The 25,265-nt window shown below is 48.3% G+C and overlaps 1 protein-coding gene across 8 annotated transcripts in view; it reads left to right on the top strand.

Annotated features, from left to right (window-relative positions):
- The window catches only part of SHROOM2 (shroom family member 2), a 139,715-nt gene that overhangs the window by 37,557 nt on the left and 76,893 nt on the right, over positions 1-25,265 (top strand). For all 8 annotated transcript variants that reach the window (XM_082375470.1, XM_082375469.1, XM_082375466.1 and 5 more), the window contains exon 2: positions 23,616-23,767. In XM_082375470.1, the coding sequence (XP_082231596.1) occupies positions 23,616-23,767 (152 nt within the window). The remainder of the gene's footprint in view (positions 1-23,615; positions 23,768-25,265) is intronic.

Here is a 25,265-nt window from a genome sequence, read left to right on the forward strand (position 1 = left end):
ATTCAGCTGCCGGGCGTGGAGGGGCTGGATGACTTTTAGTCCTAACCTGTAAGCACGGTGGGCTCTTAAGGGGGAGTGGAGGCCCCCCTCCGCCTCCCGTCCCTGAGTCTGCAGGCAGCACGTAATCTGATGGCACACAGGCCTTTGTTTCGTTCAGAGCTTTCAAGGGGATCTCCCCCTACTTGCTCTCGCACATGTGCAAGGCTGGGGGGCCAGGCAGGATTCGGTCTGGTCCTTTGGTTTCCTCAGAGATGCCGTCTTGTGTTCCACACCCAACGCCACGTCGGGGAGGGCAGGAGACCCGGTGTGTCCCTCTCTCACGTTTCCCCTCCCTCCCGCCTTTCCTGGAGGTGGGGTGGGGTCTGTCTTGGGAGGGAAGTAAGGAAAGCTGGAATTTGTCTCCAGTGCTTCCAGTGTGCCCTTCTCTGACATTGTCCCGCCCATCAGATGGCTGGGGTGCCGCCCGCCTGGCAGGGGCTCGTCGTCCAGTGGGCTGATCCAGGAGGTCTGCAAACCCTGTCGCAGTCAGGCTTGTTGTTGAATCCTTGCAGCTCTTCTGTGGCTTATAGGACTTTTCTAAGACATTTTATTTAGTGACTTGTATCTTAAAATAGAGGATGATATGGATATCCATTTCTTAAAGGCTACGTTTTCAAGTTACTCTTGGGGAAATAATGCAAGTTGACTTCTGCCTTGCTTGCATGATTCCTTGAGCTGGATATTGCCGTATTTAAATGGAGAGCTCTGCCGTGCTGAGCTCTGTTTCTCCAGGCGTCTGAAGGCAGTGAAGTAGGGCTGCTTGTCTGCTTACTTGCTGTCCTGTTCCTGTGTCCCTACAGCCCGCTCTGGAAGTTCTCACTTGTGGGCTTCACCCAACAGCTTCCCTGGGCATCGTGCCCTGGGTCCCCCAACTGCTAAAACACTTTGGGGTGGCATCTTGGCTTCCTGCTGCCTTTGCTGAGATGCGCTTTGTCAATCAGCATGACCTTGACCCCAGGGGCCCTAGACCTCTTACCGGGCAGTGAGCTGGCCTGTCATTGGATATGGTTGTTGAAGTGCAGATGCCAGTCGCCAGTGTCATGGCGGTATTGATGTAAGAGTGGCATAACCCTGCTGTGGGCAGTACCGAGGGACACCCCAGCAAGGGGCTGATTCTGTTCTAGAACAGATGCTTTGGGGGCTGTGCTGCTATGTGTTTTCTGAGTTTTGCTGCTTTTTTATTTCCTTGAAATAGTAGGCATCCTCTCTCTCTCTATATATATAGATTTTTTTGGCCGCACCTCGCGGCATGCGGAACTTCCCCGGCCAGGGATCGAACCCGAGCCCCCTGCGGTGGAAGCACAGAGTCTTAACCACTGGACCGCCAGGGAAGCCCTATTTTTTTTAATGTGTATATATTTTTGGTAATGTAACTTGCATTCAGAAAAGTGACCCCACAATGATAAACAGCTGGATGAATTTTCATGGGATGAACCCAGCTGTGTAACCCACTACCCAGATCAAGAAATAGAACGTTCCTATTTATGTTCTGGGAATGTTCTAGTCTCCCAGAGGTGCCCTTGAGTCTCCCCGCCAAGACACTGCTATCTTGAACTTTCACACCTCAGGTTAGCCCCTATTTGACTTTTCTTTAAATGGAATAATATATTTATGTCTAGCGTTTTTTCACTCAATCTTACACATGTGACATTCACTCCTGTTATTGCTGGTGGCAGTCGCAGCCCGTTGTCTTTGCTGAACCTCAGCGTTTCTTATCCTAGGGGCACTTCTGAAAATTCTTAGTGGTTTTGAGCTAGTTGGAATCCCTTTTCATCCTTCCCCAGAGACGAGCCATCTTGAACACAGATTTGGCGTCTGTGTTGCCTCAGAGCCTGTGTCTGGCTGCTCTGTGGTTGGTGTCTGCCTTCCAGAAAATTCATTGTTTTCCTACAGCCAGTGGGTAACTATCCAGTAGAGCCTTGGGGATCATGTGAGCTGCTTCTCTGGGTTTCATTTCCTGTCCGGCACACCTGAAGGTTGTAGAGGCTTGGAGGTGGTGGGCTCTTAGAGGTGGAATCTGCACTCCAGGACAGGTCGACTTCCCATGGTTAATAAGGGTCATCCAGCTGCCAGAAGATGGCTTTGGACCTGTGGGTTTTCCTCATTTGGGTTTCTTAAGACTGTTCACCGTGTTTATGGTTCTGTGCTTGTCTCGGCTTCAGTTGAGCGTCCATGAAGCCAGACAAATCTCGTAGAATAGGGCTGGCATGCCAGAGTGATAGCATTCAAACCCAAGGGCAAGGGATGGGACCTTGAAATTGTACATCCGTCTCTGGGTCCATCGTTGGTTGGGGCTTTGGTGTGACTACGAGATGGTGCTCGAGGAGTAATGGTCGTGTTGGGGGCTTTTGGGGTGCATCGTGGTCTGCTGGGCGAGAATGCTGTTTCATAAGCCGTCTTCTGCAGCGAGTGACCATGGCGTGCTGAAATGCAGTGTGTACCAAAGCATGGTAGGATTTTGCAGGGGAGGGCGTCACAATAGCTGTGTGAGCCCGGACGTGGCCGGAACATACCAGCATACTGCTGAGGTTTTCAGCACAGAGGAACATAGGAGACACAGTGTTCTGTGGGTGTCTGCATACGTAGAGGTCCGGTGAAAGGGAGAGGAGGGGGGCAGCTAGAGGAATCATTAGGTAAAAGTTTTACCGGGAGGAAAACTGATCAAATGTCCAGTTGTATAAAATGTGTTGTTCCTAAGAAGTCCACAGGGCAAGGCATGGCCAGTCCTGAAATGAGTGCTCTCTGGGATTTATTTTAATCGGTGTTCACATCCTCACTAGCGATTGGGGGACCTGCTTGTGCCATCTCTCGTGTGTCGACTGCTGTAACACCGTCGACTTTTCCGCGTTTCCAGTGTTGCCTCGTCCTTTCTAAAGATTTCTTCCGTTCAGCTTACTCCTGTCCCAGTCACTTTGTCGTTTTAAAAATAGTTTTTCTCTCTTTTTAAAATATTTATTTATTTGGCTGCACCAGGCCTTAGTTGTGGAATGTGGACTTCTTAGTTGCGGCATGTGGACTTCTTAGTTGCAGCATGCGGACTTCTTAGTTGTGGCATGCATGCAGGATCTAGCTCCCCGACCAGGGATCGAACCCAGGCCTCCTGCATTGGGAGCGTGGAGTCTTATGCACTGGACCACCAGGGAAGTCCCAAAACAGTTTTTCTCTTTAATCTCTGGCATCTGTAGCTGCATTTCTCCTCACCCACAATGCAGGTAAGGGGTGGAAGGAGGAGTATATTATGGATTTGAAAGGCTTATGTTCTAAGGGGGTTAATACCACCCAGGCCTTGGAGTGTGTGTCGTGAGGGTTATAGATGTACGAATCCACATTTTGTGAGCTCAATTCAAGGTAGCTTTGGGTGATCCTGCCTTTGTCTCCCACCCTGACTGTTGAAATACGTTTGTTATGGTTCTTGAATTTAAAAGGATTTTCAAGATGTTTGTCAAAATGCTTCGCACATGACGTGCTCATTGGTTCTTAGTATACTGGGAGTCAGATGACAGGGTACATACAGTCATACACGGTTTGGTGTATTTGTTCAGAGAATAGTGGAGCCCTTCCGGTAAGCCGGGTTCTGTGCTGGGAGGTTTGGGGAGACTTCCAGGAAGAGGACTTGGTTATGAGGTGGATATCTCATCACAAAGCTCATCACCTCACTTTGTAGTTTGTGTCCTGAACTCAGCAGTAGGCTAGTGTTTCAGAGTTGACAGTCAGTAAGTTTATTTTAGGAGTCTACCCACAGTAAGGCAGGACAGACTTTAGTTTTACTGACCCCAAGGGATTGTTCATTTAAAAATTGTCCATTAAATTTTGTACTCAAGTGAGAATATGGTTAAAAATCTCATGCCAGGGGCGTCCCTGGTGGCTCAGTGGTTGAGAATCTGCCTGTCAATGCAGGGGACACGGGTTCGAGCCCTGGTCTGGGAGGATCCCACATGCCGCGGAGCAGCTGGGCCCGTGAGCCACAACTACTGAGCCTGCGCGTCTGGAGCCTGTGCTCCGCAACAAGAGAGGCCGCGATAGTGAGAGGCCCGCGCACCGCGATGAAGAGTGGCCCCCGCTTGCCGCAACTAGAGAAAGCCCTCGCACAGAAACGAAGACCCAACACAGCCATAAATAAATAAAATAAAAAATAAATTAAAAAAAAAATCTCATGCCATACAGACATCCTGTAATTCCGTTAAGTGCAGAGGGACATCACATCTAATTCCCAGGGTTTTGTTTAAGTGAATTAGATAAATTCACATCAGTGCAGCATTATTTTTGTTACTGTCTAGCCGTCAATCGAGATGGAAGACATACTCGCTTTTTATAAAAGCGGGGTGCCTTGAATGGTGTGGATTTAAAGCCAAGTTCTGTGTCTGCCTAGAATGGTGGTGGAGGGAAGGGCACCGCGTTCCGCATGCTTAAATTCCCCCTCCCTGCTCCTTTGGATCACTGTAACTGTCGATTGTTTTCCATGGGCTGGGCTGTTGATAGTCTGCTGGGTGTTAGTGGCAGCAAACAGGCTGCATCAGTAGAACTTGGGTAGTCGTTTTTCTAAGACTTTTTGAAGTGCCTTCAGATGGTGAAGTGAGCGAGTGGCTTGCTGACCGGCTGCTAGGTGAGAGTTCACGGCCTCAGAAACGAGTAGTGGACGTTGGTTGGTGCTTGGCTTCCTCGCTCCCCGGCCCTTCCTTGGAGCACCCCGATTTCTTTATGAAAATCGCTTCCCCGTTGTTAAGTCTTGGCTTGGGTGGGGAGCCCTGCCTGTCCCCACGGCCTTCCAAGGGTCAGCCAGCCACATCCCTTCGCTTCTGCCCCCGGAACAACCTGGGTGGCCGTGTGATCCTCTCTTGGCCAGTCTTTTTAATTAAGCTTGTATTTTGAGAGAACTGTAGATTGATTGACTTGCAGTTGTAAGAATATAGAGAGATGCCACATACCCTTTACCTGGTGTCTCCCAATGGTAACACCTTGCAAAGCTCTAGTAACAGTATCACAACCAGCATGTTGACGTGGATACGGTCAAGATACAACCCATTTGATCCCGCCTGTGGCCCCTGTATAGCCATACCCCCTCCTCTCCTGCCCTCAACCCCACCTTAACCCCTGGCTGCTGTTTTTGTAACTGTTTTTGCAATTGTTTCATTTCAAGAATAAGATGTAAATAGAATCAGACAGTATGTCACCTTTGGGGATTGGCTGTTTTCACATAGCATAATTCTCTGCAGATGTGTCCACGTGTATGTATATCAGTAGTTGATTTTATTGCTGAGTCATATTGCATACTGTTCACTCACTGAACGACCTTGGGCCAGTCTCTTGTCTCAGACTCCTAGGACTTTTGTCCTTACACGAGGAAGTAAGGGAAGAAGGAGGGGTTGGAGCACTTCACGCAGGCATCTCCAGGTCCTTGGCATCCCAACCAGCCGGTTTCTGCCCTGGGGCCATTGCTGACTTTCCTCGTCCTCTCTGCTCTCTGGAACCTGCTTGGGCAGTTCCCAGTCCTGTGGTTTGCCTGTTTCCCCATCTCTCTGTAATAAATTCCACTTTGCTTATCTGTCGGTCAGAGCCTTAAATGATCCAGAACCCGGTGATTACTTGGTCATACGTGCCCCACCTCGAGCTAACTGGCCATCCGGGAGGCTGGAGTTCAGAGAACACAGTGCAGCGCTGCCACTCAGATGTTTGAGTTTCTCGCCGGTTCGTCCAGTATTTCCCTCTGCAGTTTGTGTGGGCAGACACTGCTGTTATCCCAGGCGCATGAATAGAAATGTGGAAAGGTACAGAATTGTTTTTCTTCTACTCTGCCAAAACACTGCTGCTTCCCCTTTCTGGTGACACTATACTCTTTCAGCTTCTGCTTTGGGTTGCCTCCTCTGTACTGCTTTTATAAGGATAAAAAGTTCAGAACCTTATTCTGTGGTAAAACTCTGTTAATCAGTCATTGACCATTTAGCCTGGAATTTAACTTAGAGCCAGGGATGTTCCCTAGGTGACGAGTGTCTATTTTGTCCCATCATTTTCTAGTCTAGTATTAATAGGAGTTCACTGTGTCGGACAGGAGGCCTGTCTCTGCCTCATTCCGTTCCTTTCAAGTTAGGGTCCAGCAGGAAGGGGCTGCTCGTGAAAGGCAGTGAAGCTGGTGGAGAGGTACAGGAATGCAGGGCTGGGCGTGACCACCAGCTGGCTGAGCCATCCACATCCTTTGGGGGAGGTTAGTGCCCATGAAAAGGCTGAGTGGTAGTCTGTAAAAAACAAAACAAAACAAAAACAAAAAAAAACCCCTGACAACAGCTCCCAGCAACATATTCAGCGAACGCTTTGATTACTTGGAATATTCAGTTAACTAGATTGATTTTCCACGCTCTGCTCTTAAGGACCTTCCAGGCCCCTCTCTGCTGTGGTGGAGAGCAGCAAACATATCGCCTCCTGATGCCCAAACCGTCTGTACGAGTTTTCCTGCTGAGACTTGTCTAGCTCCTTGCTGGGGTTTTTTTGTTTGTTTGTTTTGGGTTTTTTTTTTTTTTTTTGGTAGCATCTGAGGCTTAATTCTTTTTAATTTATTTTATTTTTGGCTGTGTTGGATCTTCATTGCTGTGCATGGGCTTTCTCTAGTTAAGGCGAGCGGGGGCTACTCTTTGTTGAGGTGCACGGGCTTTTCATTGCCGTGGCTTCTTGTTGTGGAGCACGGGCTCTAGGCCCGCGGGCTTCAGTAGTTGTGGCTCGTGGGCTCTAGAGCGCAAGCTCAGTAGTTGTGGCTCGCGGGCTCGCGGGCTTTGTTGCTCCGTGGCATGTGGGATCTTCCCGGATCAGGGCTTGAACCTTTGTCCCTGCATTGGCAGGCAGATTCTTAATGACTGCACCACCAGGGAAGTCCCTGAGGCCTAATTCTTAATGCTACCATCTTGAATTTCTATTTGAACTGGGTCTGCCGAAGGCTTTCTTTCTGTTATAACCAGTCTCCCTTGGGACACGCATCATACCTTATTAGGGCACAGATCTGCATGAATTGCAGTTTTTCAGGAGTGTTGAATTAGACCCACAATAAAAATGACTGTAGAATTGCAGTTGCAGAAAAATTTAATTATGCTAATAATTGAGGCTAAAATTACTTGTAGATATATAACATTTCCTAGTAACTTTAGTCAGGAAATGGAAAATTCTCTAAAACACATTACAACTTAGAGAATTTTATAAGGATACTCCTCATAGATAAAGTTATATTTTTAAAATGAGATACTAATTTTCTAGGTTATAGAAAAAATCATGCAATAATCATTAGTGCCTTGGGGGAAAATGGTATTTTAGAATACTATAGAACATAAGAACGTAAGAAATGTAATCTTTTTTAAAAAAATTTTATTGGAATATAGGTGGTTTACAATGTTGTGTTAGTTCAAGTGTACAGCAAAGCGGTACAGTCATACATATACATATATTCATTCTTTTTCACATTCTTTTTCCATACAGTTATTACAGAATATTGAGTAGAGTTTCTTGTGCTCTACAGTAGGTCCTTGTTGTTTATCCATTTTATATATAGTGGTTTGCATCTGTTAACCCCAAACTCCCAATCCATCCCTCCCCCCACCCCCGCCCCACCTTGGCAACCACAGTTTTGCTCTCTGTGTCTGTGATCCTGTTTCTGTTTCGTGTATAAGTTCATTTGTGTCATATTTTAGATTCCACGTACAAGTGATATCATTTGGTATTTTGGACAAGGTATTTTTTAATAGCCTGTCATGGGAGATAGCTGCCTCCCCCCTTTTTTGAACACAGTGATAAAAGTCCCAAATAGTCCTATATCAGTCCTAGCAGATGAATGTATATTTTGCATTAATTTGTCTCCTGTAAGATGGAATAAAGCACAGGAGATGGAACGAAGGCAGGCTGTGGCCAGCTTCAAAAATACCCTTGCACAGATAGTGAGAGGCCCGCGCATCGCGATGAAGAGTGGCCCCCGCTTGCCGCAACTGGAGAAAGTCCTCGCACAGAAACGAAGACCCAACACAGCCATAAATAAATAAATAAAGAAATAAACAAACAAACAAACAAACAAACATTAGGTCATTTGTGCCCTTGCACAGCAGTGTAAAGCAGCTATACTCCAATAAGGAAAAAAAAAATGGCCTTGGTGCTGCAGCTTTGCCATGCTGAGTGTTAAAGTGCCCCAACCAAGGAAGAAATAATGGCTCCATCCCTCCTCCGTGCACACAGTCTCGGGGTGTGTCGGGCTCTCACGGTCTCTGCCTGCCTCTGCACACTTCTGCCTGTCGTAAACTGGCACATGGTTAACTGTTTTCCCTTGACTGGTGAATAATACAGTCTTCAACCTGGGGAAGAAGGAGAAGTGGGCTACTAAGCAAATTCTGACATCCTGATAAAAGGTTGCACGCCTCCCTTCCCGCGAAGCACAGCCCAGAAGCTCTTGATGTGCTGTGCCTTGGCAGACGATGAGGCACTACTGTGTCAGAAGAGTTAAGTCATTTTAATACGAGTCTTTGTTTTTTAAACTTAAGAGTGTGTCCATTTTTTCCCCAAAGCTGTGAATGAACTTGGGAGACATAAATGTAACGTTAAGGAATGAGGATTTCGCCTGTGAGAGCTGGCTGCTGAAAAGTCAGCAAAAGGTTTCTGTTTTTTTCGGTGCAGACGCATCAGGATTGGAGTAGCTTAAATCTTTTTTTTCTTTTTATTGAAGTATAGTTGATTTACAATGTTGTATTAATTTCTGCTGTACACCACAGTGATTCCGTTATACATATTTACATTCCTTTTCATATTTTTTCCCATTATGGTTTATCATAGGATATTGACTGTAGTGCCCTGTGCTCTACAGTAGGACCTTGTTGTTTATCCATTCTATATATACTAGTTTGCATCTGCTAACCCCAAGCTCCCAATCCATCCCTCCCCCTCCCCTCCTCCCCCTTGGCAACCACAAGTCTGTTCTCTATGCCTGTGAGTCTGTTTCTGTTTTGTAGATAGGTTCATTTGTGTCATATTTTAGATTCCACATGTAAGTGATATCCTATGATGTTTGTCTGACTTACTTCACTCAATGTGGTACACTCTAGGTCCATCCATGTTGCTGCAGATGGTACTATTTTGTTCTTTTCTGTGGCTGAGTAGTATTCCATTGTATAGATGTACCACGTCTTTATCCATTCATCCGTCGATGCACATTTAGGTTTCCATGTCTTGGCTATTGTGAACAGTGCTGCTATGAATATAGGGGGCTCATGGAGTAGCTTAAATCTTAAGTGCTTTTTTTTTTTTTTTTTCCTATTTTTAGATGACAGAGGAAGGTTACAAGTTAGAAACATAATATTATGGCAGTTTTGGTTTGATTCTCAACTTCAGTTCACTGGGCGGAAATAACATTACTGCAGAGATGAGGAACGTGTTAAGTGAAAAGCCTGCATTCCTGTAGTCCCACTGGTTTAATAAACTCTCTAGATTTTATGTGTCCAACCCTCACTCTCCTCCTCCATGATATTTTTTTTTTTTCTTTCTCTTCCTTCTCTGGGATGGATTGATTGATTGATTGATGTGTTTATTTTTGGCTGTGTTGGGTCTTCGTTTCTGTGCGAGGGCTTTCTCTAGTTGCGGCAAGCGGGGGCCACTCTTCATCACGGTGCGCGGACCTCTCACTATCGCGACCTCTCTTGCTGCGGAGCACAAGCTCCAGACGTGCAGGCTCAGTAGTTGTGGCTCATGGGCCCAGTTGATCCGTGGCATGTGGGATCCTCCCAGACCAGGGCTCGAACCCGTGTCCCCTGCATTGGCAGGCAGACTCTCAACCACTGCGCCACCAGGGAAGCCCCATGATATGTTTTTTAAATGCATTATACTCCTCTGGCAGCCAGGAGTACAGGTGTTAGATGAGGAGAAATGTGGTGACTTGGAGCTGGTAGATTTCTAGGGCGTATGCAGTGTGTCTTAAATAAAAACATGAGTACAGCAAGACGTTATAGGTTTTCGTAGCCTGTTTCCCAGACGTGATAATAAATGTTGCCCCTCAGCAGTTTTTTGTTTTTATTTTTTTTCTTTTTGGCCACCACGCGCGGCCTGCGGAATCTTAGTTCCTCGACCAGGGATTGAACCTGCGCCCTTGGCCGTGGAAGTGCAGAGTCGTAACCCCTGGACCGTCAGGGAAGTCCCTCAATAGTTTTTTAATTAGAAAAGCTAACAGAGTTTTAGTGTTTCAAACTGTTTTGTTTGGTGTTGATTTTTTTTAACATTATAAACATTAAAAGGAAAAAACGATTTGTATTTATGAAGAATTAGGACTCATTCTAAAGTATGGATGTCTTCTGGATGAACCCGTCTGGTTCTCTAAGGACCTCGCCCCAGGCCCTTCCAGGGAGCCCCGGGGGAGGGTGGGGTGGGGTGTGTGTGTGCCGCCGCCTCACCGCCCAGCCCGGTGCACACCTAGGGCCCTGGGACCCTTCGGGTCTCTGCCTTGCAGCTGCGTGGCAGCTGCCGCATCCACAGTCGGTGTCTTTGTTCACGGCCAGAAGCAGAGGGAAAGGGTGGTACCAGATGTTTCTGCCCCTTTGATGGCAGAGACAAAGGCTTTCCTCAGAAGCCTCCAGCTGACATCCGCTCCGTCTCCTGTCAGGACCGGCACGGCTACCCTCCCTGTGAGGGGGGACGTACATGGCCCCTCCCGTGTCTGTGTGCACTTGCTCCACAGTGCTGCCGGCCACCGCGGACGGTCGGATCCTAGTAACAGCGGTGGAGGGCGGCACCTCCGAAAGGTGGGGTCCGGGATCCTGGAGGATCCGGACGGCAGCGAAGCCCTGAAAGACCGGCCGGCTGTGGGGAGGCAGGAAGAGGACCTGGCAGTGGGCGTAGTGGAGACCACCTTGGTGGTCTCGCCAAGTTTTAAAAGCAAAAGAGTGCCAACAATTTGAGGACATAGGGATAGTACCCGTAAAAATCCAGATCTCCAGCTTCTTTAAAAAAAAAAAAACAACCAACCAAAAGACTGGAAGATCCGCCCACACTGGCTGCTAATTTCCCTGGGGCTCCCAGCAGCCAGGACCGGGTGGTAGCTGCTGAGCCTTCGTGGGGGGGGGGGGGCACGGCACCCTGCCACTGCCCCGGGGCCCCTTTCGAGGGCTGTCTTTGTACCCCGGTCCCCTTCCCTACCCTCGGGTGCTCGTGTGTGCAGCCCCGAGATTGCCGGGCTCAGGTAGGCTCCGCGGGCTTGGCCTTTGACATGTACCTTTGTCCATTTGAGCTGCCGTAATAAAAAAAAAAACCCCTATAGACAAGAAACATTGATTTTTCATAGTCTGGAGGCTGGAAGTCCAAGATCCATCCAGGTGCTGGCAGATTCAGTGTCTGGCGAGGACCTGCTTCCTGGTTCATAGGTGGCATTTTCTTGTATCTTTACACGATAGAAGGGGTGAGGCGGCTGTCGGGGGGGCCTCTCGTGTAACAGCATGGATCTCATTCCTGAAGGTTCCACCTTCATAACCCAGTCACCTCCGCGAGACCCCACCTCCTTATACCGTCACATTGGGGGTTGGGTTTCAACATGTGAATTTGCGGGGGGGGACACAAGCATTCTGTCTGTGACAGCATCCCTGAGAAGAGTTTTTCAAAGAGACAGCCCTCGTGATGGGTGAGATCTTCTCTCTTTTACCCGATAGAGAGACGAAGCCTTGCGGGGAGCTCTGACTCACCTAAAGGGAAGGTGAGGTGGCCTTGGGTGGGTCCCCTTGGAGCAGCCCCTCTCCTGCGTTGCCCAGCGGCAGCCTTATCTAAAAGAACAGGCGCCTTTTCTTTGAAACAGCAGAAGGCTGGGAACGTCCATTACAAATAAACAGCCATGTGTCTGACAAGCGGGGACACTTTGTTCTCGTGTCCAGCAGTTCCTCTTCCTGTTTCTTGATTGCCTATCAGCTCCTGCAGATTGCTTTTCTTCTTTGAAAACTGCAGAATTAAGTCGTTCCAGTCATCCCTGTTGAGCCGGTGCTTAAATGTTCCCACTACTCGTTTGCAAAAGCTGTATGAGAAGAGGTTAGAATCGGGGCAGGTCTCTGTTCCCAGACCGCTGCGGAGCCTGATTGCTTCTGCCCAGTCGGTGCTTGATACTTGCAAGACCAACTGCAAAGGGCACGTCTGTGCCGTGTTCCTCCCGCGGTATAAGATGAAAGCTAGCTCTAGACGAGAACTTCACTGTCCAGGCTGACTTTTTTCCCTCTCTGTTCACCCTTCCCAGAGACGTTGCCTGTTGTGTCGTGACAGACACTGCTAGCGGAGGGGAAGAAATAAAGATACGATTGGGGTTTTATCCTCCAGGAGATGGCTAGTCTTGCTGTGGGGCTGGCAGCAGAAGCAGGGAACTGAAAACAGAGGGTTTGGGGGACTTCCCCGGTGGTCCAGTGGTTAAAACTTTGAGCTTCCGTTGCAGGGGGCATGGGTTCCATCCTTGGTCAGGGAACTAAGATCCCGTGTGCCACGTGGTGCGGCCAGAAAGAAAGAAAGAAAGGAAGGAAGAAAAGAAAGAAAGGAAGGAAGAAAGGAATATATAAAAACCCAAAACCAGAGGGTTTGGAGCCCTAAGTGGTGATGCACCCAGGGTATTCAGGAGGCCAGGAGGTGGCCATTGAGTCCCACGGTGGAAGCGGTGTTGGGGGGTCCTGGCGTGGGACCCAAAAGGATGAGTGAGGTGAGCCAGGCGGAGTGAGTGTGTGCCTGTCAGGGGTGGCGGTGTGAATAGAGGGGACCCAGCCAACAAAGCCTGGAGGCAAGAGGGACCATTTCTTCGGGGAGAAAGGACAAAGGCTTCTTAGTTGCAGGCCCGTGCTGTTTGGGCAGGGCTCGTGGTGTCCAGAACAAGGCCTGTTCTGCCTGGTAATGGTGGGATTTGATTGAACGCAGTGGCTCCACCTGGCCTGACTGGCCGGCCTCTCGCGTTGCTGGTGGAAGAGGCTTCGTGGCAGGTTGGAAGGGGGCGTTAGAGCTGTCCTGTTTCCTGTGTTCCCCAAGAGTTATGATGACTGTTGCAGGTACTTTGTCCTTTCTCTAGAACAGTGGTTCTCAGCTGGGGGTGATGGCTTTTGTCCCCAGCCCTCCACCGGGGTCCGCTGAGTAGTATCCGGAGACGCTTGGGTTGTTCTGACTTGGGGTCGGGGACGCTGCTGCTGACACCTAGTGGGTGGGGACCGGGAATGCCGCTCCTAAGTGTCCGACGGCCGCCACCCAGCGCACAGGACTACCCAGCCCTGGATGTCTAGCGCCGTGGCGGGGAAAGGCGGTGTGGTACCCCATCGTTGGGCTAGCCCGTGTTTTGTCTGCTGGACATTTGGGTGGTTTCTGTGTTTTAGCTGGTGTGCTTGATGCCAGTATGATCATTCTTGTACGGCCCTCTTGGTGAACATACATACACAGGGTTGACTTGAAGGTTATTCTCTGTGTTTCTGCAAGTGGTTGTATTGATTTGTGCATCCGCCCCGTACACAAGAGTTGCAGGGGTTAGAAGCAGCCCAAGTGTCCATCGACAGGTGAAAGGATAAAGAAAATGTGGCATATACATACGATGGAATATTAGCGTTGGAGAAGTGTGATCACGTGGACGAACCTCGAGCGCGGTAACCAGACACAGAAGGACAGTCCTGTATGATTCCACTTACACAGGGTATCCGCAGGAGTCAAGTTCATGGAAACAGAAAGCAGAATGGTTGTTGCCAGGGGCCGGGGAGATGCCTGATGGATATGGAGTTGTGCAAGATGAAGTTCTAGGGATCGGTTACACACAGTGTAATGATAGAGAACGCTGCTGAACTGTACATTTCAAAACGGTTGGTGGTAAATTTTCTGTGGGGTTTGTAAACCACCCTTTTAAAAAACAAGGGTTACAGGTGCTCCGGTCCTCTCCGAGCTGCTTTCCCTTCGGGTGTCCTTGTGTCTTTGTGGTTGCACTGCACTCCTTTGCAGCTCGTGGGACCCACCCTGCCTCTTCTCCGAGGCACACTCGCTCGGGGGAGCAGAGGCGCGGTGGGTGTTACAGGAGGACAGGAATTAGAGCTCATGTAAATGTGGCAGCGGGTCCGTAAGGGAGATCTGGGGGATCCTGCACGGAAGGAGTGCCTCTGAGAAGCCACGGCCAGCCGGCCTGGGGAGCTGGCCGGGAGGGTGCCTCCATGCAGCTACCTGTACGTGGGCCTGCGCCAGGCATCTCCTTGTAGGAAGACAGGGGATGCAGAGCCGTAGGGTGTAAGAGAAGCTGGAGGCCGCCGGGCTCTTCTGCGTCACTTCCGCCTTCTGTCCTTGGACAGATTCTCCTTTGGACCCAGTCTAACCAACCATACAGGGACAGAGATTCTAGAAAACGTAGTTCCTGTTTTAACCAAGAGGACCCAGAGCTGTGCCTGTTATGAACACCTGACCTGTGCATGCAGCATGCATTCCAAAGGGCCGTCTGGGGAGATGGGCATGTGTCCTTTTTTTCCCTTTGCTTGATTGCAAAGCCACGGTATATAAACCATGACATCTTTTAAAGAGGTATTTGTGTCTTAGCCTGAGAACTTAACTACGACTTAAATCATCATTTTTTGTTTTTGTTTTTGTTTTTTTAAATGTGAGAAATGCGGTCTGGGTTTCCATGAACATAATCCACTTAGGTGAAACTTTTGTAAAACACCCCGTGTGTAAATGGCAACTTGCTGTATTTTAGAAGTTTTCTGTAAGGCTATAGTAGCTAATCAAGGGAAAAAGAAACTTTAAATTAGGTTGAGAATAAACAGTACGAACATCTAGGATAACTGAGCTTCGGCATTTACTTTTCCCCCAAACAATGTTATTTGAAAGGACTTAGGAATCAGTCTACCTAAATAGCTTGGAGTATTGTAAATGAAGCAGTCTCCCTTTACCATTTCAATGTCTGGTTTCCCTGTGTCAATGATCAAGAATGGGGATCACTTGTCACTGAACTTGAGAGTCCAGGAACCTAGCCTGTGCTGTAGTCCTGATTGGAACACCAACAAATTACAAGTAAAATGATTTGTAGACATACTTGTATAATACTTATGAATTTACAAAATATTTTCATAATTGTCTCACTTTTATTCGTCTGTTGGTCCCGGGTTGTAAGACAGCCGACTCTTACCACCATTGTTTTGGGCGACAAAATTGAGACAAAGAAAAATTAAGTGACTTTCTCCAAGTTGTGTAGTGAAGTGGTAGAGGTGAGTCTTCAGTCCTGGATCCATCACCCCTCGTCTCTGTGAAACCTTCCCTGATAGTCACCCCTCCCTGTACCCTGTGATTTGACCCTTGCCTCCTCTGTGCCACTGGGGCCCACGAGTGCCTCCCTTGCTGTGCTTGTCACATGGAATTTATATCCGTCAGGGTCCAGTTGGGAGGCAGAAAGCACATAGTAATTGGAACAGGGCCTGCTTAATAGGAAACAGGATTCCGCAAACTGGCCACATACCAAAACACCCCTTATGTCTTGTCTGTCTGTCCGGCAAGGTTGAGTAGTTACCATAGGGACCGGAAGACCCCCGCGAAGCCTAAAATATTTACCATATGGCCCTTGAAGGAAAAGTTTGCCAGCCCCTGGTGTAAAGAATTACTAACTATTAGCAGATTATTACTTATTGTCGACTTACTGAGTCATGATGAACTGGGAACTCCTCCGGGGTAAAGAGAGCTTTAAAGAATGCAGGAGTAGCAGCTGTACGGAGCAGCCACTGCCTCTAGGGTTGAGGCCGATTACCTGAGGAAGGAGGGGTGGGACTACCCCCCTCTTGCTCTCCTCCCTCCCCCCAGGCTGGGACTCAGATCTGCATGGAGTGGTGTGACAGCAGAGGAAGTCACTGAGCCCCTCGGGCTAGCTGACAGACAGGAAGCTGCCCGTGCGGACCTGGCAGGTGGCCAGGGAGCTGGCTGGCATGCCAGTGGAACCCCTGGGAAGCCATCCGAGGGCACGCTTCTGAAACCGGCCGGCAAGCTGCCCACTGGAGTGCTCGTGGAACTTGACTGTGGAGCCGCGGTGGATTCAGCCACTGCCTTGTCCGCAGGAGCAGGCAGAGAGGACAGCAGTCCCCCCAGCGCCCTCTACTGAGGACACTTCCAGAGGTGCCAGCCCGCGAAGGAGAGCTCTCCACAGGTCCTGCCCCAGTATCGCCGCTCGGGCGGAGACGGGTGGTGTGCAGTTAAGACGCAAAGTGGCGTAGTGTTGGAGTGGGTCGTTTGCACACCTTGCTCCTTCTGGATTGTAACTTCCCGGGCAGGGGTGTTCAGACAATGCCCCTGAATGCTGCTCTCCAGAAACTGACCCTTGCACGGGTTGGCCCGTGCTCTCTGGAGGGCTGTGCTGTGCTGTGGTCAGGATATGGACTCTGCAGGGTCCTGAGGCCCCTAGACCTTTGCCCCACCTGGAGAAGAGGCACATACCTTGGGCTTTATCCTCCCCGGGGGAGGCCGCGGCCCCTTGGCTCCCAAAGAACGCTCCTCCGGGGGTTCTCTGTTGCAGCCAGCCTGGGGTCTGAGCTGCCACTGCTGAGCCCCTGATGCAAATTCCCTTCCCTCTCTGTTTCTTAAAACCTCTCCCTGAGCAGTCAGCTTCTCTTCTGTGTCTGTTTGGACTTGTGGTCGCTAACTGCAGCCTCCACTGCCTCTGGATCTTCACACATCTCATTGACCTGCTCAGTCCATCAGCCTGGCTCTGTCGCCTTGTCGGGGCCACACCTGCCCTTCTTTCTCTTGGGGTGGCATGTGATCCAGCCTTCGCTTTAGCCATGAGTGGCAGGAGTGTGTTAGAATCTTCAGAGCAGACCCTCATGTTCTTATGCATGGGACTGAATACTGACTTGCTCATCTGAATCCGAATGTATGAGGTGGGTTTTGGTTTCTTAGGATTTTTTTGCATGTGGGGGTAGTTATTTTTCTTGCTTTTTGATAACGTTTTTTTGTCAACCATGAGGAAAGCAATTTTCTTTCCTAATTGATATTTTATTGGTTGTTTTGAGGATTGGTACACACACAGTTCAATTTGTACATCCTTCTTAATGTATGTACTGAAGAACTAAGAAACCACGTAGGGGCTTCCCTGGTGGCGCAGTGGTTGAGAGTCTACCTGCCAATGCAGGGGACATGGGTTCGAGCCCTGGTCTGGGAAGATCCCACATGCCACGGAGCAACTGGGCCCGTGAACCGCAATTGCTGAGCCTGCGCGTCTGGAGCCTGTGCTCCGCAACAAGAGAGGCCGCGATAGTGAGAGGCCCGCGCACCGCGATGAAGAGTGGCCCCACTTGCCACAACTAGAGAAAGCCCTCGCACAGAAACGAAGACCCAACACAGCCATAAATAAATAAACAAAATAAATTAAAAAAAAAAAAATCCTTAAAAAAAAAAAAAAAAGAAACCACGTAGTTTTGATTCTTTTCTAAACAGGTGTTCCAGTGACTTTCTAGCTTAAAATGTGGAAGCAACTTTTCCTTAAGAGGATATCAAGTATGAATACCTTCAAATGTTGATAGGCTGTGACATCACAGGTCCCATTTCACCGTTTAATATCATAAGCATCACATGCTCAAATTTCCATGTTTTTTCATGGCACGTTCATGGCACATTATTAGGGAAACTGAAGTGTCATGACCGGGGATAGAAAGGGCCAACCAAGATCAAGAAGTGGTTTTCTTTTTTTTTTTTTTTTTAATTAATTAATTAATTTATTTATTTATTTTTGGCTGTGTTGGATCTTCGTTTCTGTGCGAGGGCTTTCTCTAGTTGCGGCAAGCGGGAGCCACTCTTCGTCGCGGTGCGCGGGCCTCTCACTGTCGCAGCCTCTCTTGTTGCGGAGCACAGGCTCCAGACGTGCAGGCTCAGTAATTGTGGCTCACGGGCCCAGCTGCTCCGCGGCATGTGGGATCCTCCCAGACCAGGGCTCGAACCCGTGTCCCCTGCATTGGCAGGCAGATTCTCAGCCACTGCGCCACCAGGGAAACCCCCAAGAAGTGGTTTTCTTTAGGAAGTAATTCTACTAAAAAACATGGGAGTACAGGTAATTTTATTTTTATTTTTTATTTTTTTAACTTCTTATTTTATATTGGAGTATAGTTGATTAACAGTGTTGCGTTAGTTTCAGATGTACAACAGAGTGATACAGTTATACATATACATGTATCTCTTCTTTTTCAAATTCTTTTCTCCATTCGGTTGTTACAGGATATTGAGCAGAGTTCCCTGTGCTACACAGTAGATCCTTGTTGGTTATCCATTTTAAATATAGCAACGTGTACGTGTCAGTCCCAAATTCCCTAACCATCCCTCCCCCCACCCCCCTTGGTAACCATAAGTTCGTTCTCTAAGTCTATGAGTCTGTTTCTGCCTTTTGTAGCATTTTTTTTTAGATTCCGCATATAAGCGATATTATACGATATTTCTCTGTCTGACTTGCGTCACTCAATATGACAATCTCTAGGTCCATCCGTGTTGCTGCAAATGGCATTATTTCATTCTTTTTAATGGCTGAGTAATATTCCATTGTGTGTGTGTGTGTGTGTTTGTGTGTGTGTATATACATACATATATATATATATATATACACACACACACACACACCACATCTTCTTTATCCATTCCTCTGTCGATGGACATTTAGGTTGCTTCCATGTCTTGGCTATTGTAAACAGTGCTGCAGTGAACATTGGGGTGCACATATCCTTTTGGACCACGTTTTTCTCCGGGTATCCTCTTCAAGACCTATTAGGTGCGTGACTGCGTCTCCAAATTGCCATTGAGTATGTTTTGTGTTGTCAGGTTAAAAAAAACTGCCCCCCATGGAATGTTAACCTGACACTCGGGATAGCCAGAGCGTCCTCAAATTCATTATCCCACCCTTCCCTGGTTGTACCAAAAAATAACCAACGAACAGTTTCACCTCTTCAAAAAGCGTTTATATTCCAAAAATGGGGTGAGGTGGGATTTCCTTCTTAAGCATGTTTCCAGAGCTACTGCGAAGCTTGCATTCCCCAAATAGTTGATAAAAACACTCCTTGGGATGTACAAGAAGGGAGACAGGGACCAGTGACTGATGGTATGTTCAAGTCTTAACACTTGAGAGGTTTTTGGTTTTCGATGGGCTTCTCCGTTACCAGAGATGCACCCTCCGATTATTTCACAATTTGATGCTTTTCCTGGATGAGTCAGCTCTACTTTTCTGAAACAAGGGAGCTCAAGGGGAATGAGTTAAATTAAGCAGACTAAGGAGGTGACATCAGTGATTGTCCTGGCTCACAAAAGGCAGTGCTTTCTCATGGCTTTTTCTCCAGACAGCAAAGCTTTCTTTGAGATAGTCATAACTGATAAATCATGGGTGTGATTCGTGGCCTTTGAAATATGATACTGGACTTAACACGTTCTTCCTCCTTTCGTTTTGATCTCTGGGTGTCGCGATTTTCCACATCAGTCCAGCTCAACATCTGAGCTCCACTGGCCGACCCCTTTCCTGTGGCCCTTGATGTCCCGCATCGATTCTGTCCTTAGACCTTCCTTCCCAGCATCTAGAGCGCTTGCTTACATTAGTGTTCTCTGCCCTGTGTTGGTTTGAGCCCTTGTTTCTGTCCAGTACAAAGACAGAGCCTGCTGCCTTCTGTTCTCGGGCAGAAGAAATCTTTTCGTGTCAACCTCCAGGATGGAGCTGCCAGACGCATTTGCTGGAATAAGAAGGTCGCTCCCCTGCTTCCGTGCTGGCCTTCTGGGGCCCCCACTGCCTCCAGGATATCATGCCAGATTCTAACTCAAGGTCAAGTTCCTCATCTTCCTCTTTCTGCCCTTATCTTCAAACGCTCCCCAGCCAGAGCTCTGCGCTCGGCCAGGCTGACATTCCTCAGACCGGCCCGGCTTCCTGCCTCTGCCCCATCTTCACATCCAGACCCCCCTGTGGAATGTCCGCCCCCATCTATGCCACCCCTTTCAAGTTGCTCTTCTGGGCCTCTCTCTTCATGAAGTCTTTCATCTCCAGCCCCAAGGCCAAGCGAGCCTGGCCCCTCGCGCCCCTGCTGCCCTGACGTGGTTCCTTCCCACGGGAGTCCCGGCTCCCAGGAGAATCAAGGTTCTCCGGCCTCCGTGGGTGTCATCCTTGATCATCTGTAACATCCGTTGGATGAAATACAAAAACTTTGTTCCAACGAGACTTCCATTGACGGTTTTTTTCCCCCGCTGCTGTTTCCAGAAAAAATGTTTCCATAGGGACAGCAAGGAAATGTGCACATTTGGGGACACTTAAGTCTTAACTGAGGCCCTAAACAGGAGTTTTCCAATACCAGTGAATGCTCAGACCAGAATATTTGTCCTGGCATGTGAACTTGGGGCTTTCCTTCTGCCAGTGGCGCACGGACAGGCATCTTGGGTGTGGAGTCATTTGTTCTCGTGTGCCTGTCTTTTGGTAAAGGGACTTTTTTCTGAGCTCCAGCAAGCGACACTGAGAACTTTGCCTGGTGGCTCTCGGACAGGACTGCCCTGTTTGTGGCTCCCGAGTGCTGTCGATGTCAGGCAGTCCCCTCTGCTAGTGGCCATGCCAAGCGCTCTCTTGACCGTAAGGCAGGGGACGGTGGCAAAACGATCCTGAGCGTCTGTAATGCGTGATACACTGTACAGTGCTGGCGGGCAGAGTCAGTAAGTATCCTGTGAGACTAGGGCCAACTTCAGGTTTGCTCTTTACCAAGTTCAAGCCTAATTAATTCTTCCTAATGGGAGAAGTTTGATGGGGTCAAGAGTACAGACTGGAGGTTTTCAAAGCATCTTCTTTTACAACTGTTTTCTCCATGAGCACAATAAACGTCAAACAGATAGTTTGTCTTGGCAAGGAAGCCAAGGGGGGAGAATTCCCCAGCTTCTTTGTCTCCCAAACCCAGAGCCGTTTTTGCTGGGAATGTAGATAGAGTGTGGTTAGGACGGGGCAGGTGGACGCCTCGGAATGCGGTCTTCACCGGTGGAGGAGGGGCTTGGGAAGTCTTTGCAGATGAGGGGAAGCAACACGATGTCATCAGACTTCGAGGATAGCGCTTGGAGCCAGTCTCGCAGAACTTGTGCATCCAAGGGTTTGTGGGAACGAGACCGAAAAACCCACCAGGTCGTGGCTGAGTGACACAGGTCGCCTCCAGGACGTCCTGCCTTCAAACCCTGTCCTAAGGCCCTGCAAGTTCCTTGGTCATAGTTGTCTTGCCCGAAGATTTTTCTTGTGGAACTGAAATTCAGAGAGGAATCATGGCAGGGAGAGGGACGCACGTACTCACGCTACTCTCGCCCTGACCAGCCCTGCGCGTGTCTGCTGGTCTCGGCTTTTGTGACGCTTACCCCCCCTTTCTCCTCCACCTCCTGCTCCTTTCCCCACCCATCTTCTTCCAGATTTCTCCGTGTTGGGGCCCCAGGGTTCTGTCCTCAGCTGTTGGTGGGTCTGTTTTCTGTGTAGGAGGCCTGCATCCCCATCCCTCCCGTTTTTATATTCCTTCCGCGGCTGGTCAGCCCGTGAGCAGGCCACCTTTCCCCGGGTACCCTCCCCTCACCCCAGCCAGCTGCCCTGCCCACCGACCCTCCGCCTGGACGGCCCCTTGGCCTCCCACCCGGGGTGTGCCAAGACGTAAGCTCTCCACCACGTAACCTTCACCTCGGCTATGTGTGGCTGAGTGTGTAATCTTGGTGGGGTGGAAACTTATTTACGATCTGTTATTATGTTGGGATAAAAATGTCTAGACTTGGAAACCGGTTGTGAACCGAAAGATTTGCTTCACGTTTTAGTTAGGAGTGCTCATTTTGTTTATGCTGTTGACTTGCAGTGAATAATTGCTGTATTAACCTAGGAAAAGTTCAGCTGTCCTTGGGTTCGGGCAGAGACTTGAGGAAAGTACCACGTGGTTTGAGAGCTGAGCCTGTAAGTTGCTTCGTTTCCAGCTTTGTAACGACCAGAGGAGAAACGTTTACGGCTTTAGTGCTTTGTGAGGTTTGGAACGGATTTTTAGGTTAGCCCTGGCAAACAGTCAGAGCAGCGAACTTCCAAACCTGCACACCTCTGTGCCCATAAGCATTCATCTTTTTCGCTAGTTTTCCTAGCAGTTTGTAAAAATAATGGCTTTTTGGTGTGAAACAGGGGTTGGCAACTTTTTTTTAATAACAAGCCAAGCAGTAAATATTTTTGGCTTTGTGGGTCAGACTATGCTGTTCTCTCCTGTAGCAGTGTATAAACAAATAGCTCTGGTTGTATTCCAGTAAAATTTTATTTACAAAAACAAACAAACAAAAGGCAGCTGGCTGGATTTCACTCATGGGCCACAGTCTGCCAAGCACTAGTACCGCAAACAGGTTGGTTAACTGATGGGTGACTTGATGCTGAGTTGGATTATTACTGTATAGGGAAGACGAGGGTGAGTATTTAAAGATTAAGATTTCTCAGGATAAAGATCATAAAATGCTTTTAAGGAGTCAGTCAACACACATTCATACATACGTGTTTAACACTGAGTAAGGAGTATTTTACATACCCAGCATGGTGTAATAATCTAGGGCTGTAATGAAAGGAATCAGATACTCAGTGTCAGCAAGGATGTGGAGAAATTGGAGCCCGCCGATGCAAAATGTAAAATGGTGCAGCTGCTTTAGGAGGCAGTCTGGCAGGTCCTCACAATGTTCGCCATAGCTGCCGTACGACCTTGCCATTCTACTCCTACGTGTACACCCAAAGGAAATGAAGATGCATGTGCATGCACAAACTTGTACACCAGTGCTCACAGCAGCATTAATACCCAAAAAGTAAAAACAACTTCAATACCCATCACCGATGAACGGATAAATAAAATGTGGTCGGTCCATACAGTGGAGTATCCTTCGGCCGTAAAAACGAATGAAGCTCTGACACAGGCTACGACATGGATGCACCTTGAAAAGCTGAGTGAAAGAAGCCAGACACAAAAGGCCACCTATCGTATCATTTTGTTTATATGAAATATCCAGAGTAGGCAAACCCTAGACGCAGAGAGCAGATGCATGGTCGCCAGGGGGTGGAAGGATCGGGAAGTGACCACTGACAGGCACGAACGAGGGTTCTTCTGGGGTTAGGACACTGTTCTAAAATGGGTGGTGGTGATGATTGGACAAGTCTGTGAATATACTAACAAGCCATTCGTTTATGTTTATACAGGTGAATTGTGTGATACCTGAATTATATCTAAATACAGCTGTTACGGAAATAACTAGGTGCAGGATTAATCTATGAGAAATAACTAGTAAATAATAAAAAAAAAATCCATCATTATTTTTTGGAGGAAGGAGATCCAGAAAGTGAATCGGTATTTCTGGCTCTGCTATTTCTGGTGTGTTTCTGAGAGCTCATGTGCTTTCCCGCCCCTCCGTGAACGGTAGACCTTGCGGAGGCAGACCAGGTGAGGGATGCATCCCTGGTCTCCTGCTGGGAATCAGGGCCCAGGTGGGTCCCTTCACCCCTGGGTTGTCCTGAAGCCAGTCTGAGAAAACCTGTGGGTGGCATGTGTCACGGGCATGTTGTGTTCCTGGCCGAGTCCTGGGGGCTTGTTTGCTTGTTCAAGAGGCTCACGGGACACACTTCTGTGTTGCAGATCGAAGAAGGAAGCAAAGCCGCGGCAGTGGACAAGTTGCTGGCCGGAGATGAGATCATTGGCATCAATGACATCGGTCTGTCGGGGTTTAGACAGGAAGCGATTTGCCTGGTGAAGGGCTCGCATAAGACCCTGAAGCTGGTGGTAAAAAGGTAAGACCTGGGCCTCATGCCTTGTTTACAAACAGAGATGAGCGGGACAGTGAAACCTGGAGTCTGTTGGCTGCGCCGTGTCACTGTGGCAATCCTGATTTGGACTTAAGTCGCGCGCGCACGTGTGTGTGTGTGTGTGTGTGTGTACATGTACATGTACACTTAGGAATCTATCTCTTGGCCAAGGATGAATCCAACATCAAAAATTTTAAAGATGCCTTCTTTTTTTAAAATTAATTTTTATTGGAGTATAGTTGATTTACAATGTTGTGTTAGTTTCTGCTGTACAGCAAAATGAATCAGCTATACATATACAGATGTCCACTCTTTTTTAGATTCTATTCCCATGTAGGTCATTACAAAGGTTTTTTTTTTTTTTTTTTTCCCAATAGTTATTTATTTTCGCTGCGCTGGGTCTTAGTTGTGGCACTCAGGGTCTTCATTGCAGCACGTGGCATCTTTAGTTGCGGCATGTGGACTTTTAGTTGCGGCGTGCGTTCAGGATCTAGTTCCCCAACCAGAGGTCGAACCCGGGCCCCCCGCATTGGGAGTGTGCAGTCTTGCCCACTGGACCACCAGGGAAGTCCCTACAAAGTTCTGAGTAGAGTTCCCTGTGCTGTACAGTAGGTTCTTAAAAGATTTCTTCTTTTATTACTGTTGACTGTTAATTTTGATTTAAGTGATTTTGAATACTTAAATCTTATTCTTGGCAATATGTAGGTGATTTTCTGGCAGTGAGGAAACGGTTTATGCTCCAAATGATGAAATGTCATTGCCTGTGTTGTACACAAGGTGGCAGGCTATCAGGTTTTGAGGTTTTATGCTAAAATAATGTGATGCACGTAGACTTACAGGTCAGCTAGCAGGTGTTTCCAGTGCTGTGCTGAGGTCTGAGGGGAGCAAGTGCATATTCCAAGAAAGGAGATTGTGGATAGGAGTTGGGATGATTTGAAGGGGTCAGAAAGTGAAGTTGGGCACGTGATGCTTTTACACACAGGCACTAGAACGGTACTACTGGGCAGCATGGAGGTGTTTTGTGACTTTTTATTTTTATTTTTTGGCCACGCTGCACAGCTTGTGGGATCTTAGTTCCCCAACCAGGGACCAGGAATCGAACCTGTGCCCCCTGAAGTGGAAGTGCTGAGTCTTAACCGCTGGACCGCCAGGGAATTCCGGTGACTGGTTTCATATAGAAATAATTCTCGACCTTGTGTTTTACAGTTGGCTAATTCATAGTAAAGGGTTGATGTGCCCCTTTTAGCAGAATTAGTGCAGTCTTTCCAAGGTAGGCTGTAAATTTTATTTTATTTTTTAAAAATTTATTTATTTATTTATTGTTTATTTTTGGTTGCATTGGATCTTCGTTGCTGCGCGGGGGCTTTTCTCTAGTTGCGGCGAGCGGGGGCTCCTCTTCATTGTGGTGTGTGGGCTTCTCACTGTGGTGGCTTCTCTTGCTGCGGAGCACGGACTCTAGGCGCACGGGCTTCAGTAGTTGTGG

Source organism: Balaenoptera borealis (genome assembly GCF_965194805.1).
Source record: "Balaenoptera borealis genome assembly, chromosome: X".
Classification (NCBI taxonomy): domain Eukaryota; kingdom Metazoa; phylum Chordata; class Mammalia; order Artiodactyla; family Balaenopteridae; genus Balaenoptera; species Balaenoptera borealis.